Source organism: Nicotiana sylvestris, chromosome 7 (assembly GCF_000393655.2).
Source record: "Nicotiana sylvestris chromosome 7, ASM39365v2, whole genome shotgun sequence".
NCBI lineage: Eukaryota > Viridiplantae > Streptophyta > Magnoliopsida > Solanales > Solanaceae > Nicotiana > Nicotiana sylvestris.
This window is the reverse complement of record NC_091063.1, coordinates 125,891,102-125,909,304: the sequence shown is the minus strand read 5'-3', so window position 1 is coordinate 125,909,304 and position 18,203 is coordinate 125,891,102. Positions and strand designations below refer to the sequence as shown.

At 38.5% G+C, this 18,203-nt stretch overlaps 1 protein-coding gene across 1 annotated transcript; it reads left to right on the top strand.

Annotated features, from left to right (window-relative positions):
• The first annotated feature begins 5,353 nt into the window (after window positions 1–5,353).
• LOC138873740 (uncharacterized) lies at window positions 5,354–6,429 on the top strand. Its single transcript, XM_070152217.1, has 2 exons — window positions 5,354–5,878; window positions 6,160–6,429. The coding sequence occupies exons 1-2, from the start codon at window positions 5,354–5,356 to the stop codon at window positions 6,427–6,429; spliced, it is 795 nt and encodes a 264-aa protein (XP_070008318.1).
• Window positions 6,430–18,203: the final 11,774 nt, after the last annotated feature.

Below are 18,203 nucleotides of genomic sequence, written 5' to 3'. Positions count from 1 at the left end.
TACGGGTCGAACAATAATATCCAATAATCATAAATTAGTACCATGCATGGTACCATATGACCACGGTAGTGTAATAGATAAAGTATATATGAAGTATTTTAAAAATAAATAGAATTTTAAGTAATTTATGATAATATCTAAATTATACGGGTAATAGATTAATTACCGGGTAACGAAACATTACCCGATTAACTAATAAATGGATAAAAAAAAATAATAAAATAACCCAACCTTACTCCCCACGTAGCATTATGCCACCATTCAAGCATATGACTCATAGTCATATATGCTTGTGTGGCAATGTAACATGTAAAGTAATTTAATGACTCATTAAATATAGGTGTAGGTTTCTTTTCTTGTTTAGTATGTTACTCCACATTTTTTTGAGTTCACTCCATGTCTGTTTCTTGTCTCTTAATATACTGTATAATCTAGTACTTCATATTGTCAATGAGATAAAGTTGCCCGTGACATTGATGAGTGGTCGTTAACAGCTAGATTGGTCGTAAGTCCTTACTACAACTGAATTTAAAGAACTTAAATCCATTCTTTGGTTCACAAAACAGAAAACAATTTCGTTTCAGTCCAAAAGTAGGTTTCGTTCATATTCTGCAGAAGCAGAAAGCTTCATTTCGTTCAAATAATTCAAGGAACAGGTATGTTAAGGCCCTTCCTTCTTTCTTTTGGCATGGTCCAGATTATACTGAAGAAACAAGCAAATACACAGTTTCTATAAATTACTCTATTCATAGAAATAGTAGGGGTGTCTATATTCTTGATTCCCCATGAAAAATATTATTATCTTCTGCTCATGGGTCTCGGAATAATACGCAGTTGGATAAATTTATCCGGAAGGAATATTGAGATTATTACGTATTTTTCATGCATTTCATACATGTGCACTGACCTATGACCATATGGCGTTATATACGCGTATATATGTAAATATATGTACATGGAATATGGGAAAAGGTTACGGCGTTATATACACACCACCACCTGCTCAGCTGGTATATGATGATGATGTTGCCCACAGTGGCTGAAATATGATTCAAACGGCATTATATACGTGTATATATGTATGTATATATATGTATAGGGGATATGGAAAAGGTTATGGCATTATATACGCATCACCACCTGATCAGCTGGTATGCGATGTTGATTTTGCCCATAGTGGCCAATATGATATGATGGGAAACCCTTATAGGCTGATGATGTTATGAAACATGTACCTATGCACGACATGACATTCATACGCATATGCATAACCTAAAAGTAATTTATAATTTATAGAGTTATCCAGACATACAGGTTGAGTCAATTACTCTATATTTCTTCCATGTCTGTTATGTACTTATTTATGTGTCTTACATACTCAGTACATTATTCGTACTGACGTCCCTTTTGCTTAAGGACGCTACGTTTCATGCCCGCAGGTCTAGATAGACGGGTCGAGAGCCCTCCAAGTAGGCTATCAGCTCAGCGGAAGATTTTGGTGCGCTCCATTTGCTTCGAAGTTGCGTGTTTGGTTAGTATGATTTAGACGTGTATTGCTTGGTATGGCGGGACTCTGTCCCGACCTTTATGATATTTATATACTCTTAGAGGCTTGTAGACATATGTCTTGTACGTGAAAGATTGTACGGTCTTGTCGGCCTATGTTTTGAGTTTATAAAGGATCATGTTAGCCTATTAGGCCCGTATGTCACGTGTATATGATGATGTAATAAGAAAGATACATTAAGTTGGTACTCGGTTGAGTAAGGTACCAGGTTCTAGTCGCGGCCCATCGGTTTGCGTTATGACAATTTCGCTCCTCAAATCATAGAAAAGGTTGTGGAAACCAAGACAGAGGCAGCACCCCCTAAAGATGTCGTTCTATATGTTCCCACGGCCCTCAAAAAAGAACAGTTTATGTTGAGTCCTCCCAAAAGTTTTAAGCAAAACAAGGTCACACTTACGGTACCAAAGATGTACGTACCAAAGGGGATTATGTGATGCGGGGGACGGTAATTTTACCTAGGCTGACTGAGCTTGTGGTTATCAGTCGCGCACCACAGAACCCCATGAAAAACCCTACTGTCGTCCCCTGGAACTACAATAAAGCAGTGGTAACGTACAAGGGAAAGGAAATCATGGGGGATGTGAATGAAACAAACCCATCTGGAAAGTACCTTAACTTGGAAGAATTGGACAAGACCAAACAGAAGCGTTTTTCTCTTAAAAAGCCAGTTAGTGCTGAAGAGGCAGAGGAATTCTTCCAAAAAATGAAAACCTCGGATTACACTGTGATTGATCAACTCAGGAAGTCCCCCTCTTAGGTCTCACTTTTGTCCCTGTTGATAAGCTCGAATGAGCATTAGAAGGTGATGATAAAGACGCTCAATGAAGCATATGTTCATGTCGATACCACGGTTGAGCAATTGAAAATAATGGTGGAACTATTTTGTGAAGTCAACCAGATCTCCTTCAGTAGAAATGACTTGCCACCAAAAGGGGTTTCCCATAACAAAGCTCTTCATTTGACCGTTAAGTGTGAAGGATACTACGTGAAAAGAGTTATGTTGGATGGCAGATCTGGGGTTGACATCTGCCCTCTCTCGACCCTACAGAGAATGGAAATTAGGACTAAACGGATTAGGCCCAATAATGTTTGTGTGCGAGCATTTGACGGCGTCAAAAGGGACACGATAGGGGAGATTAATTTGATCCTAACCATCAGCCGATGGAATTTAAAGTAACATTTTAGGTTTTGGACATGGATACCTCCTACAATTTTCTCTTGGGAAGGCCTTGGATCCATGCGGCAGGGGTCGTACCCTCTACTCTCCACCAAATGGTTAAGTTTGAACATGAAAACCAGGAAATCGTGGTCCACGGAGAAAATGAGCAATCAATCTACAGGGATCCATCCGTACCGTATTTGGAGGCTAGGAAAGGTAGTGAGCACATAGTCTACCAAGCTTTTGAGATCGTGGTAGCCGACCAGTGTGAGGAAGGAACCCCGTGTCCTCAACCCTTCTTATTAAGCACGTCAATCATGGTCGACGGTGAAATTATCAAACATGGATACAAACCCGGGAAAGGGCTCGGGGCATCTTTGCAAGGCACTACAAAGCCTATCACTTTGACTGCCAGTAAGAACTTCTTTGGTGTCAGTTTCTGAGCTATAGAAGCTGACGTAAAATGGGCTAATAAACATAAGAACGATGGGTGGGTTCTACCTCAGCCGGTCCCGCATCTCGCCATAACGTCTGTTAAGCCAAGGTACATAGAAGATGAAGAGGAGGCTTTCACAGTTGAAGAAATTGAGGATATCCATGGGGAAATGAGGCAAATGTTATATGAGGCTCATATGGTCCAGCCAGGTGAAGGCTCAAGCACTGCTGAAGTGCAGTATATGGGGCCAGATGCCAAACTTCAAAATTGGAAGGCTACTCCGTTCCTAGTCAGGCAAGAATCCCGTTCTAATAATGCGGACTTAAATAACATGACATGCTTGTGAACTTCATGCCCAGATTCTAACATGCTATCTAACTATGAAATAATGAATCAAGAACCAGAATATGATGAAGATGAGGCTTTTAGGGAAATAAACCGAGAACTGGAACAATTTGAGAATAAGCCTAAGCCTAACTTAAATGAAACTGAGTCGATTAATCTGGGTAGTTCGGAAGAGGTCTAGAAAACCATGATAAGCATTCACGCTGATGAAAGAACTAGGGAAGCATTGGTCCAACTTTTGTTCGAATTCAAAGACGAGTTTGCCTAGTCCTATGATGATATGCCACGATTGAGTGTTGATTTAGTGGTGCACAAATTGCCAACTTACCCCGGTTATCCCCCTGTCCAACAAAAATAGAGAAAGTTTAAAACAGACATCACCGATAAGATCAAAGAGGAAGTCACCAAACAGTTGAAAGCGGGTGTGATCCGAGTGGTCCGATACACCACATGGTTGGCTAATGTAGTCCCAGTGCCAAAGAAAGATGGGAAAACCTAAGTGTGTGTTGATTATCAGGATTTGAGCAAAGCAATCCCCAAGGATAACTTTCCATTACCAAATATCCATATCGTTGTTGACAATTGTGCCAAACATGAGATAGTCTTTTGTGGATTGTTATGTTGGGTATCATCAGGTCTTGATGGATAAAGAAGATGCAGAAAAGATGGCTTTCACCACACCTTGGGGTACTTACTATTACAGAGTCATGCCGTTTGATTTAAAGAACGTCGGGGCAACTTACATGAGAGCTATGACCGCCATTTTTCATGACATGATGCACTAGGAAATTGAGGTGTATGTGGATGATGTGATAATTAAATCCAGAACGTAGGATGACCGTGTGCGAGATTTGAGAAAGTTCTTTGAGCATCTGCGTAAGTATGACTTGAAGTTGAATCCATCTAAATGTGCATTTGGAGTACCATCTGGGAAACTTTTGGGGTTTATAGTCAGTCGGAGAGGCATCGGGTTAGATACAACAAAGATAAAGTCTATTCGGGATTTACCACCTCTGAGAACCAAGAAAGAGGTTATGAGTCTATTAGGAAGGTTGAATTACATCAGTAGGTTCATTGCTCAGTTGACTTCCACGTGTGAGCCCATCTTTAAGTTGTTGAAGAAAGATGCGGCGATTAGATGGACAGATGAGTGTCAGGAAGCTTTCGACAAAATCAAAGAATATTTGTCGAATCCTCCAGTGTTGGTTCCACTCAAGCCTAGAAGGCCTTTGTTCTTATACTTGACAGTGTTGGAGAATTCTTTTGGATGTGTTCTCGGGCAACATGATGTGACCGGGAAGAAAGAACAAGCCATATACTATTTGAGCAAGAAGTTCACTAGTTATGAAGCCAAATACACTTTGTTGGAAAGAACTTGATGTGCTTTAACTTGGGTCGCTCAGAAGCTTAGGCATTATTTGTTGGCCTATACCACCTATCTCATAACCAGATTGGATCCTTTGAAGTACATATTCCAAAAACCGATGCCTATAGGGAGGTTAGCAAAATGGAAAATCCTGCTCACCGAGTTTGACATAGTCCATGTCACCCGCACGGTGATGAAAGCTCAAGCCTTGGCGGATCACCTAGCTGAGAATCCTATTGATGATGAATATCATCCTTTGAGTACCTACTTTCCGGAGGAGGAAGTAAATTCAGTTGAGGTAACCCAGAAGACACCAATTCTTGGAAAATGTTCTTCGGTGGAGCTACGAATGCAAAAGGTGGTGGGATTGGGGCAATTTAGATTTTGCCCACTGGTCAGCACTACCCGGCCATAGCACGGCTTTGGTTCTTTTGTACAAACAACACTACTAAGTATAAAGCCTTCATTATAGGTATGAATATGGCAGTTGACATGGATGTGGAAGAATTGTTAATTATGGGAGATTTTGACTTGATTATTCAACAAGCTCAAGGTGAATGGAAAACTTGGGATATCAAGCTTATTCCACACAGGAAACATGTGGAAGATCTTAGCAAGTGGTTTAAATCCGTCGAGTTCAGGTACATTCCTCGGTTTCACAATGAGTTAGTCGATGCACTAGCTACTTTGGCCTCGATGTTGTCGTATCTAGGCAACGTCCACATTGACCCATTGGAAATCCAAACCCAAGAAAGACATGGTTATTGCAATACGACTGAGATGGAACCATATGTTCAGCCATGGTATTATGATATCAAAAGATTTTTGAAAACAAAGGAATATCCTGAGCAAGCCAGTGGAGACCAAAAGAGAACCATTAGAAGGCTCACTAGTGGTTTCTTCTTGAGCAGAGAAGTCTTGAATAAAAGGACTCCAGATCTGAACCTTTTAAGATGTGTGAATGCTCAAGAGGCTGGAAGAATCATGAATGAAGTGCACGCAGGAGTATGCAGACCCCATATGAATGGATACATCCTTGCAAAGAAAATCCTTCGAGCAGGTTATACTGGATGACCCTGGAAAATGATTGCTTCAGTTTTGTCTGAAAGTGTCATCAGTGTCAGGTACATGGTGACCTAATTTATGCACCGCCTTCAGAATTGCATCCTATGTCGGCACTGTGACCGTTTGTTGCTTGGGGTATGGATGTCATTGGGCCAATCGAGCTGAAAGCTTCAAATGGGCACAGATTCATTTTAGTTGCCATTGACTATTTCACAAAGTAGGTTGAAGCAGTCACTCTCAAACCCGCCACCAAGAAAGCAGTGGTGTACTTCGTGCATTCCAACATTATCTGTCGTTTTGGTATTCCTAAGACTATCATTACAGATAATGCTGCAAATTTGAACAGTCATTTGATGAGGGAGATATGCGAACAATTTAAGATCACGCATCAAAATTCTACCTCTTATCGACCCAAAGCTAATGGTGCTGTTGAAGCAGCGAACAAGAATATCAAGAAGATCCTTAGGAAAATGATCCAAAGTTCTAGATAATGGCATGAAAAGTTGCCTTTTGCATTGTTGGGTTATCACACCACTTTGCACACATCAGTTGGGGCAACACCCTATCTATTGGATTATGGCACTGAAGTCGTAATACCCGTAGAAGTTGAAATTCTGTCTCTTTGAATCATTATGGAAGCTGAGATTGAGGACAATGAATGGGTCAAGACCTGCCTAGAATAGTTAACCCTAATTGATGAAAAGCGGATGGCCACAGTTTGCCATGGGTAGTTGTATCAACAAAGAATGGCCCGTGCCTACAACGACAAAGTGCGGCCTAGGAACTTTGAAGTGGGGCAACTCGTTTTGAGACGTATTCTCCCGCATCACAAGGCAGCAAAAAGAAAGTTCGCTCCGAACTAGAAGTGTCCGTACATTATAAGAAAATTGTTGCCAAAAGGGGCGTTGTACTTGGGAGACATTGAAGGAAATGGCCCTGAAACAGCCATCAGTGCAGATACAGTCAAAAGGTATTACGTTTAACCCTTCTGCGGTACAGATATTCTCCGATTGGGATGACGAAGCCTTTCATTCTCGCTACCCAAATACTGTTAACCCTTTGCAAACACTTTGAGTCGGTTACCTTTCTTTGATTACCCTCTTTGGAACCCGAAATGTTCTGGAAAAAAAAAGAAAACAAAACAACAAAAACAAAAAGAAAGTGAAAAACAAAGTTTCCTGAACTACATTCGACTTGATTCCGAAAGGATACGTAGGTAGCCTCTCTCTGGGGTTCAGTCATACCAAAACAAAAATCCACATTTCCCCAAAAGTTGAAACTGGGGCAGAATTTATAATGGTTCGGTGACGGTTCTCTTGAAAGGTTCTAAAGTTGTAATCCAATCCAAACTCTTTACCCTAAATCCTATTTAAAGTCCTTCTGATCAATTGGTAAAGATGTTCAAAATGGGAGGATGTTGTTTACTTGGATTGGATACAATCAAATGAGAGAAATGAAATGAGAGAGTCTTATTGGTGAAAACCCACACGGGCACCGTAAAGCGATGGTGAGCAGAGAAAATGAAAATGAGAGAGCCTTGTTAGTGAAAACTCGCAAAGAGCACTACAAGGCGACGATGAGAAGAGAAATGAAAGAGGTCAGTTGGTGAAAACCCACAAAGGGCGTCACTGATCGAAAAAGGGATCCCTTACAACCATCGACACTAATAGAATCCTGGCAAGGTCTCTCGATTTTGAGGTATGGGTTACGATGGGTTTATGAGAATTAGATGGTTTGCACAAATCGGGTATCCAGTCTAAGAAGCATGTCATGTCTACTGAAGTCTACATGCACTCTAGATAAGTCTTTCTTTCCTTTCTCCGAAAGGGATACTTCTCATTTAAATTCATTATCATGTCCGTTGTTTACTTTTCTTTGAATCCCTTTCGGTCTAATTCTCGTCCGAAACTAATACAAAGAAAAGATAGCAATTTTGGTTTTACAGGGTTTTTGTCTGACAAAAAGCTAAAATTCAAGAAAAGCACCCAGCCTCAGCACGTGCATCGAGTCGACCTTGACTGGCCATGATGGCTGATGCTCCAGAGTAAAAAACTCTTGAAAATAAAGGAAATCAAAGTCAAATGACCATAAAGGCAAAATAATATAGGAAAAGGCCAAACCCCACACGGGTCAACCATCATGTGGAATTTGGGAAAGTCAAGATCCCCGGGTTTAGAAATGAAACCAATTTCCAGATAGCCATCAAGCAATGGAGATTTTTATTGAAAGAGCTCGGCCAAGATCAAGTGATTGAAACAATCAAGGCCACAAAACTAACCACCGTTTCAAACTGACAAATTGTTCTTTGTTTGAAAAAACAGGAAAACGGGTGCAAGCCAAAGCAACCTTGAAAAAAGCAGGTGCAACCAAAAAGAAACTACGCAAGGGCTAGAAATAGTTTTGCAGCAACAATCCAAAAAAGGAAGTCTCCTTCAAAATTCTTTCCCGCATTTACTCATTCTATGAAAAAAAAAGTGAAGAAAAATGATGAAGATGAAAAGAAAAAAGAAGAAAAATTCAAAACCATGGTAGCATAGGGTCTCCAATCTCTAGCTATGTTTTGCCCAACATAGGGTCCCATTTCCTAGTTGCTACCAACATAACCTGGTAGTCCTTTCCAGTATAGGGTCCCACTCGCTAGTTGATCCCGATATAACACGATAACCTTTCTGGCATAACCCGGTGACTTTCCCGGCATAACCTGATGACTTTCCCATCATAACCCGAGGACCTTTCCGGCATAACCCAATGACTTTCCCGGCATAACCCGAGGACCTTTCCAGCATAACCCGATGACTTTCCCAGCATAACTCGATGGCTTTACCGGCATAACTCGAGGACCTTTCCGGCACAACCCCGATGACTTTCCTGGCATAACCCAAGGACCTTTCCGGCATAACCCGATGACTTTCTCGGCATAATCCGAGGACCTTTCCCGCAAAACCTGATGACTTTCCTAGCATAACCCGAGAACTTTTCCGGCATAACCCGATGACTCTGCCAGCATAACCTGGTAGTTTTTTCCAGTATAGGATCCCACTCCCTAATATCTTTTTCTCAAGGACACACAATCCTGATTTTATTGCTTTCAATAAAGAAATTGTTTAGATTTTGCTGCAATAACTCACGAAATTTTTCTAGTGAAAATTGGGGCAGAAAATTTTTGTTCGTTTGTTTGTTCTTGTGCCTAAACAGGTTTTTACCATAAGGCACGAGTTTTGAGATGACCAGAAGAAAAAGTCTCAATCCAAATAAAAGAAAAGAAAAACAAAAAAAGAAGTTGAACTCTAAGTGTAGAAGCGGAGAGAAGATGCGGACTGCTCAAGATATGATTGAAGTCACAAGCTTTGCATGTCCCGCCTTGATCCGAAAAGATGAAGAAGAATGAACAAGCGGTTGCAGCTAAGGAGCATCAAGATTCAGATCAGAGTCTGTAGGAAGAACCAGCCAAGACTCAAGATCAAGCTTTAGAAGGTTTATAGATAGGAATCTTGTAACTCGTAGTTGATAGGCTTAGTTAGTTTAGCTTTTCATTTTTTATTTGGTGTAATAAGGAGCTCAGCAAGCAGAAATAGTAGCAACAACAGTGAAATCACAGTTTCTCGGTAGTCCTAGCTACCAAAACTTCCAAAACTTTACTCACCTGATTCCTTTATAGCCAAGGATATGTAGGCAACCTCCGAAGCAAGGTTCAGCCAGACTTTTCCCAAAAAAGCTTCTCATGGAGTTTCAAACGGGCATAGATCGCTCATAATTGCTCATTTTATCTTTGCCCGAAACCTCTTCGTGTTTCCGAGCAAAGAGGGACAGCTGTGAGCATGTGATTTTTGACCTACTAAAAGATACTCCTACAAAATAAAGAAATAGATTTTTTCCAAATTATTTTCAATTTTATAAGATTTTTATAGGATTTTTATTAATTTTAATTTTGTAAAATCGTGACAAATGCCCCAAAAATGTCAAAAATATCATGCATTGCATATTAGATTTTGTGTTCATATTTTTAGGATTAATTGGTTAATTAATTGCTTTATTAAATAAAAATCACAAAAAAATATTGTTCATGTTTACATTTTTAGTGTCTAGTTTTAAATTAGTAAGTTCCTCCATTAGTTTTAAAGTTAATTAATTGTTCAACTATCAGAAATAGCTAATTAGGTTTATTTCATAATTTAGATTTGATTTAGGACCCAATCTAGGTTTTTAAACTAATTAATTTAGGATTTAAAATAAAAGGAAGGAAGAAAATTCAAAAGGAATTAAAGAATTGCGAAAAAACTAGGCCAAAGTTTTAAATGGCCCAAACAATGCCCAAATCCGCCCAAAATTTAAGCCCAAACCCTTAGAGATCCGACTTAGTTTTTCATTAATTGAAACGACGTCGTTTCACCCCCTAATCCCAGTCGTTGGATCATTTTGATCCAACGGCTCGCAACTGATCTTTCCCCTCCCTTATAACTGTCCGAATGGACCCCCTAAACCCTAAAGACCCCATTCAGTCTCTCTTCTCTCCCACTCTAACTAACCTTAGCCGCCCCAAATCCCTCACCGTCTCTGCCGTCCTCTGCCGCCCGGAAATTGCCCCACGGTGGCGACACCACTCCAAATCACCCCAAAACTTTACCTCGTGATCTTCATCTCCCCCTCATCTCATATCCCTTTGTAGATTCCTTTAAAACTCATCAGACCTCTCCAAATTTTGGATCTGAGAAATTAACTTACCTAACCCCCAAATTTGTCCGAACATACCACTTCCAAACCCAACCAAATCACTGCCCCATACTCCTCACCTCACCCTCTTCATCATTCCACCATCAATTTGACCCAAAACCCCACCAAATTCCCCCAAATCTAGATCTAGAAAAACAAACAGAAAACCCTAGTTTGTCCTCTTCTTGATTTTTTCGAGCTTTCAAGACTCGATTTGATCGAAACCTATGCTAGTTGATTGTTCTCGATGAGAACGATTGACTAGCATTATTTTTGGTCTATCTCGAAGATTTTCGGATTTGCCAAAGTCCACTCAAGCCAGCTAGGTATCTCTTCTGTTTTTTCTCCCTCTTTTCTTTCTCCTGTTCCTTCTTTCTTCCTCTTCTGATTATGCATGTGCTTGGCCATTATGTTTAATTGAGGTCATTTGATGATTCTAGATTAATCAGTGTTTGGTTTAGAATTCAATGATTAGGTTAACCTTAAATACTTTTAGGCATGCTAAACTGTTTGTTTAAAGTAAATTAGTTTAATTGTATGAGTTGTTAGTTTAATCAATCTTAGGTTAATTAGGTATTAAAATAAATTAGTTGCTAAATAGCTTTGCTCTTGCATTATTGTTTTTATTCTTACCCGTATGGTTTTGTTCATTCATCATTCACCAAAATGTGAAAAGGGATGTTTGGGAATGGAAGTAATTTGTTAATTCAGTTTGTTTGACCTTGTGTAATTCTTTGGGTGGCTATTTGTAATTAACAGAAGCAAAAGGGGTCTAAAAGAGAATAAGGGAAGTTAGGGCATAGAAAATAAAAAACTAGGGTTAAGCAGAACTTAAAGGGGTAATCTGGAAGTAAAAATGGATACACTTTAGGTAAAAATATCAGAAGGTTCTAGTATTGGATAGATGTCCCTATTTTAAGTGTGAAAACGTTGAATTTGAGTAAAAGGACAGACAGATGTACCAAATCTGTTAAAAAAGATTTTGTACTATCTGACATTTCTGAATTTTAGGGTAGAATATTCCTTTTTTATGCTTATCTTTGTGCATTCTATATAAGGAATAGACCCACATTCACTCACACAGACATTGATCAGCATTTTTCACCTAAAACTTCATAATACAAAGAAAGGTTTCTGAAAATTTCTTCTTGGCTAAGAACATGAGTTCTAAGATTAAAATCCTAGGCTGATTCTCTCTAAGTGCTCTGATTTTGAAGTCTGAGGGTGGTTTTCTTTTTTATTTTTCTGGGCTAGTTTCTCCCGGTACTCTGATTTTCTGGAAATTGGAGTGCTTTTTCTTGGTTTTCTAGGCTGTCTTCTCTACTGCTGCTGTTTGTTCTTGGTTGCTGCTCCATTTTAAGATATCAGCCAGCACTTTCAGTTGTTTTTTCTGTTGGTTTTACTTGACAAGGTACTGGTTTCAACTTCTTCTTATGTACTGCCTTGTTTGAATGATTATAAAATCAAAAGTTACAAATTGTATAAATGTTCCTTCATATAGTAGTTGATTATCTTGTTATGGATCTGATTATTTTTGTTGTGTGAGTTTAAGTGTGGAAATCAATGAACATGAGCACTTGTTTGGTCAGCTGATATTTGTAGTCCTCTCTTTAAAAAAGCCAAAGTTTGAATTTTACTTAGTTAAAATTTCATACTGAATCTGAACTTTGATTGCTGAAGTTGTTTTTCTTCCTTCTTTCTACGTGCTTTGCTGTTTAGTTGATAATACATTATTAAATGGATTCCCCACAAATACTAAAACCTGTATTTTATTTCTGTTGTTGTTGATACCCAATTTTTTCAAGTATATTTTTATATGCAAACTACTTTCAAAATAGCAGGTATATACATATATAAGTATGTCCCAAGGTTTTACTATTTTTTCTCTTAATTTTTATAGATTTTTAAATCTATTTATTGCCCTATTTTATCAAGTAAAACCCAATAATTATCCCCAAAATTATCATTTTGGGTGATTCACTTATTGGATTATCATTTTTATATTAAAATATAGCTAACATAATTTTTGCATATTTTTACATATTTGTTTAGTATTTTTAAAGCTAAATTGCATATAATTGCGATATTAGCCTATTTTAAGATTTAACTATTTTCATAATTATAAAACTGACTCCAGTATTTTTAATTTGATAATTGCGTATTATTAACCATTTTAGTACCTTTAATTTATTTCCAGAAATTATTTTACTATTTTTTATAAAATAAATAAGGAAAAACTGGCTATTTAAATGTTAGCCCCGTTTATTTCAGTTTTAGCCTTATTTGAACCTCCAATTGAACTCAATTACCCTGACCCAATCCTTGTTTGAACCGACCCAAACCTAACCCTGTTAAAACCGCCCCACCTACTCATTTAATCCAAGCCGTTGATCAAAATAATCAATGGCCACCAAATACCCTTTCCTTTTTAATCCCGACCTACCCCCTAACCCTAACCATTTCACAACCCCATCCGCCTCTGAAACCCTGCACTCTGTCCATCTCTCTCGAGTCTTCTCATAACCCTAGCCGCCTCTCACCGCTTCCACCCTAAAAGCCATCGGAATTCATGGCTTCCAGGGCTATGGGAGTCTTATACCTACCTCTTGTAGCTCTTACACACCTAATCTCTGAAGATTCAAGGCCTGGCCTCGAAGGTTTGCACCTAGACCTCTGCCGATTCAAAGTTCCAGGGTCATCGTCGGCCTTGCTCCGGTGTACCATGGTATTTTGAGCCTGGTTCTGACCTCTCCGACTCAGATCGGTGACCTTTTCAAAGCCTTTCTCATTTCTAGGGTTCTTCTGAAACCCTAACCCTTCGAGGTTTTCTCTGATCTCTTTAGATCTGTTGTGTATCTATGTGCTTAAGTGTTTCTCTGACTTTCTTTTCTTTTTCTTTTGTATGTATTTGCCTCTATTGTGTTCTATGTTTTCCTTCTACCATGTATGTACTTCTACTGTGTTTTCTATGTTCCGTTCTTATATGTTCTTCTACTGTGCTTTCTATACTATGTTCTTTTATGCTTTTCTACTATGTTCTGGTATGTTTCGCCCATTGTATTCTTCTACCGTGTTCTTAAGTGTTCTTACTATTTTTCTTCTATTGAACTTTGTTTAAGTTTCTTTTAAAAGGATCTTCTTAAGCATGCTTTCTTCTACTGTTCTTATCAGTCTTTTCTCATCATGTTTCGAATTAGTTTCTTTACTCTATTTGCCTTGAACCCCTCTACTATATTTACATGATATTCATGAGTTTTGTTGCTGGAAGAAGCATGTTAGAAGTTTCAGTTCTTTTCTGAAACCTCTAAACATATTTCGATTCGACTACTTGCCTCTTCATCTCTGTACTTGATTCAAGGTGGAAACCCCAGAATTCGGGGGTTCTGCCGAGGTTTGATTGAACTATGGTTTTATTTTTAGAACTCTTAACTCTTTCAAACTGACTTTGAGTCTCTGAACTGAGTTTGGACATCTTTGTTTTCATAAAATGCTGAACTTTTTGCTAAACTCTTATACACTGGATTTTTTCTACTGATTTACACGACAGTTTTCTTTCATGCTCACATGCTCCTTATATATGATGAATTTTCCTCTAAATGGTTTTCAAATTTGCAATTAGTGCAAACTTCCTTCTGAATATGGCTTGATTGATTTCTTTCCATTGTTTGCCGATTCTCCCTGTTACTCGGCCTAAGTTAACCATTCTTCATATTTTCTGACTCGGTTCATTCATGCAAAATCTCAGACTCTTTTGATTTACTGATTGTTAATTGATTTGCTTACCTTATTTGCATAAACCGTGTATTTCAAAACCATGTCCTTAAATAACTTTTTATGTATTGCCCCTGATTGCATGTTGTGCACAAAGTGCTTACTCAATTTCTTTCCTTAAATGGTTTTCACCCGTTTGAATCTGAATCCCTTAATTAAGGGAAGCCTTATGTAATTGATTGACAATCAGTTCCTTAACTGTTTTTCTTGCCTTATTTCTGCCTGATTTTTACACTATAAAAGGCACGACCCTCTTCACACACTACAACATCAGAATCCTTCTGAATTCATACTCTCTCATAATAATATTCTCTTCTTGACTGCGTTGTGGCCTGTTTTACAAGACTTACTGCTTTTCCTTTACTTGTTTCCCTGAAAACTGGTATGTCCTGATTTAATTATTGGCACCACAACAATGTGTAATTACTGCTTTTGTATCCATGTTCATCTGCTATTTCTGTATATCTCAGCACTTAAATTAGCATGTTGATTTCCTTATGTGTGTTTTGTTATGAACCCCTATTCCTCTATCACCCCTATATGTTTAGAGTGGAGACTTAAGGCATGGCAATGTGAGTTGTTGTCCATGAATTAAGTTTGAACCACTGGGGTCTTGACTCTAAGCAAACAGGCCAGAGGGTGTGCCAGCATCTCCCATTGCTGGGTATGCCCTTAAGCCCGCTTTTATGTTGCCTCTTGCAACTTCCCATTCCCCTATACCCTTATGTGTAATGATGTGAGCTTCTTCCCTTTTCCCTTTTCCCCATTCAGAATCCTACTTCTGCACTTGCACTCTCTCTTAGTCCCTAAGTTCTGCCCCCCTCTTGTGAGCCTTGCCTTGGGACCTCGAGCTCCCTCTAAACTTGGACACCTGAGGGCTGGCCCTTCCACACAGCACTATGGCTTAATCCGTGATACATTTGGGTGTAGGCACTGCTCAGAGTTCATATGAGACTCTTAGGGAACTCTGACACACCCCAAATAAGAGAAAGGCTTTGAAATATGATCTCTTGGAGTTGATTTACTTCATACTTCAGACAGGAAATCTGGATCAGGCTCTCCTTGGTTGCACTTTTTAATTTCTGATGTATTTTTCCTTTAATTTACTTTTTCTAGGTTGTAATAATTTTGTAATAAAACTCTCGGGGATGGTCAGTGAAGGGGGAGGGTAACTATGTATGCAAAAGGGGTAGATAATCTGCCTATAAGAGCTTATAAATTTCTGCATTCTCATATAGATACCATGTCTATAGGAATCTTGTATTCGCGTCTAGATAACCTGCCTATAGGAGTTTATGAATTTTTGCATTCTCATATAGATACCATGTCTATAGGAATCTTGCATTCGTGTCTAGATAATCTACCTATAGGAGTTTATGAATTTCTGCATAGATACCATGTTTATAGGAATCTTGCATTCTCATATAGGTACCATGTCTATAAGAATTTCTGCATTCTCATATAGATACCATGTCTATAGGAATCTTAAATTCTCATATATATACCATGCATATAGTTCATTTCTGAACTTCTACATAAGCGTATAGATATCTTGCCTATAGGAATTTTTGAATTTCTGCACATCATGTAGATATCCTGCCTATAGGTTCTTTCTGAATCTTGCATATGCATTCCTCATCAGGCAAACATGTTTGTAGGTCTTAAATAATCAACTGCAATTAGATATCATGTTCATAGGCTTTAAACAAAAGTTAGCATCTAGATGTCATGCCTATAAGATTTCTGCATTTTTTACTACGTTTATAAGAGTGTCCAAAATCGACAACACATAGAAAGCATGCCTATATGAGCCTTAATCGAATCTAAATCGTTTCACTCGCTTATAGGTCTAAAACCAGTAATAATGACAAACGCTCTTTTATTAAAACTCGCCTTTCTTTAATAACAGACGATTTTCTCAAATCAGTATGTATTCATATTTGTTTCATTGTTTGTGGAATCAGTAGATATCATGCATGTAGGGGTCTTCGTCTAACACTTAGGCAAACCATAAGGTGAAAGTTTATAAACTGAATCAAACCTTTTATCAGCTACAACCAGCAGGCAGGCCTGATTCAGACTTCTTATCTAAACTATGTAATAAATTAATCTACCTCCACCGTTTAAGTTTTAATCAGTCCTTAAATAGTACATGCAAGTCATGCTACATTATGTGTTTTCTTTGGTTTAAAAGAGGTCTGTTTGAGCCCTTTTATTTGTTTATATTCTTCCCCAAACTTGTTATATGTGTTTTGTTTGTCGCCTTAGTAATTTACCTTTTGAAACCACAAATAAGCTCAATACCTCCTCCCTTTAGGATTAGTAGTCCCAAGTGCCTCCGGGGCTGATAGGATCGGGGTGGATAATAGCATGCAATAAGTAAACGAGACCATTCCGCCTTTAATACCTTAACGGGGTGGGAAAAGGTAGATATGGATATGATGACCACGCGATAACATCATGTGTAGCCCCTCGCTAAGGAGTGATTACCGGATGTTGTGTGAGGTGATCCATATTATTAATAAACCTAGGACCCCATTCCCTTTGTTTTCTTTGTTTCTTTTAAATCTTTTTTTAAACCATTTCTTTTAAGAAACTCAACTCTTTTAGTTCCTTTTTCTTACTTTTGTTTATTTGTAACTATTACGTGAAAATTCCCTCTTATTTGAAGCCTTTATTTGCCTATGTGTTACTTGCACTAAAGTCATAATAATAGCTTAACCGGGAACCACACTAGTGGATCTTGAGGGGTGCCTAACACCTTCCCCTTGAGATAATTTCAAGCCCTTACCCAATCTCTGGTTGTTCAAATCAAACCTTCCCTAGTGTTCTAATGCACTCAAATCATTAGGTGGCGACTCTTCACTTCAAACCCAATTCCCGAAAGGGAACGAGTTGTCCTCCCAAATGTCATAAACCTAATTTTGCAAGAAAAAAGGGGCGCGATAGCGTGGCGACTCTGCTGGGGATATTTTTAGGCTTTTACCATTTCAAGCTATTACTGTGACTTTACATTTCTTATGTTCTTTATTTGTTTAATACCTTTAAGCATTTAATTCCCTCTTCTACTGCAAAAAAAACTAACTTGTCTATTGTTTCTTTCCCTTGTTTCTTTCATTGTTTTCCTTTACTGCACTTTTTTATTACTCTTTTAAATCATTGTAACTATTACTTTATAAACGTGAAAATACATGACAACTTGTTTTAATTATTGCATAAGCATGTTTTCAATATCATATTCCACTCGTGCCAAACAAACACCATAGCAACGCTTATAATGAGTGCTTGCGCTCTTCCGATATTATCACCCTTTAAATCCGGCAAAGGCGTATTTACGGTAAAACCAGTCGATCAACGGTGTAGTCGACGGTTCTATGCCTTTCCCTTTTGAGTTGTCCGCTCAAGGGTACCAGTCTAAAAACCCCATAGAAACCTTACTCTATTCAATTGTGCATGCATCATGGTCAAACCTAGCCGAGTCAGTTATGTTTTCCGCATACTGACTCTTTAAGATAGCCTTATCCAAAGTCCACTGGGTTTCCCAAAAACCCAAACGGACACTATCAAGTTTTGTGCATTTATTTGGAGAACTAAATGCTTTTATGCCAATTATTGATATTTAAATAGTCAAGTCTGGTGGGGGTAGGGTCTTAACCCTTTTGTTTTGCAGAAAATGAAGAACGAGGTCCCCAACTTCGGTATGGTTAGCATACCCTCACTCTTGCTAGACTGGTGGAAGAGTCTTCCATCAAATGACCAAATCAACGAGTGGAAAGAGAAGGCT

Coding starts and splice junctions, on each gene's coding strand:
- LOC138873740 (XM_070152217.1), top strand. CDS start 5,354: ATGGCAGTTGACATGGATGTGGAAGAATTGTTAATTATGGGAGATTTT. Junction 5,879..6,159: donor TGAATGAAGTGCACGCAGGA/GTATGCAGACCC, acceptor TTCACAAAGTAG/GTTGAAGCAGTCACTCTCAA.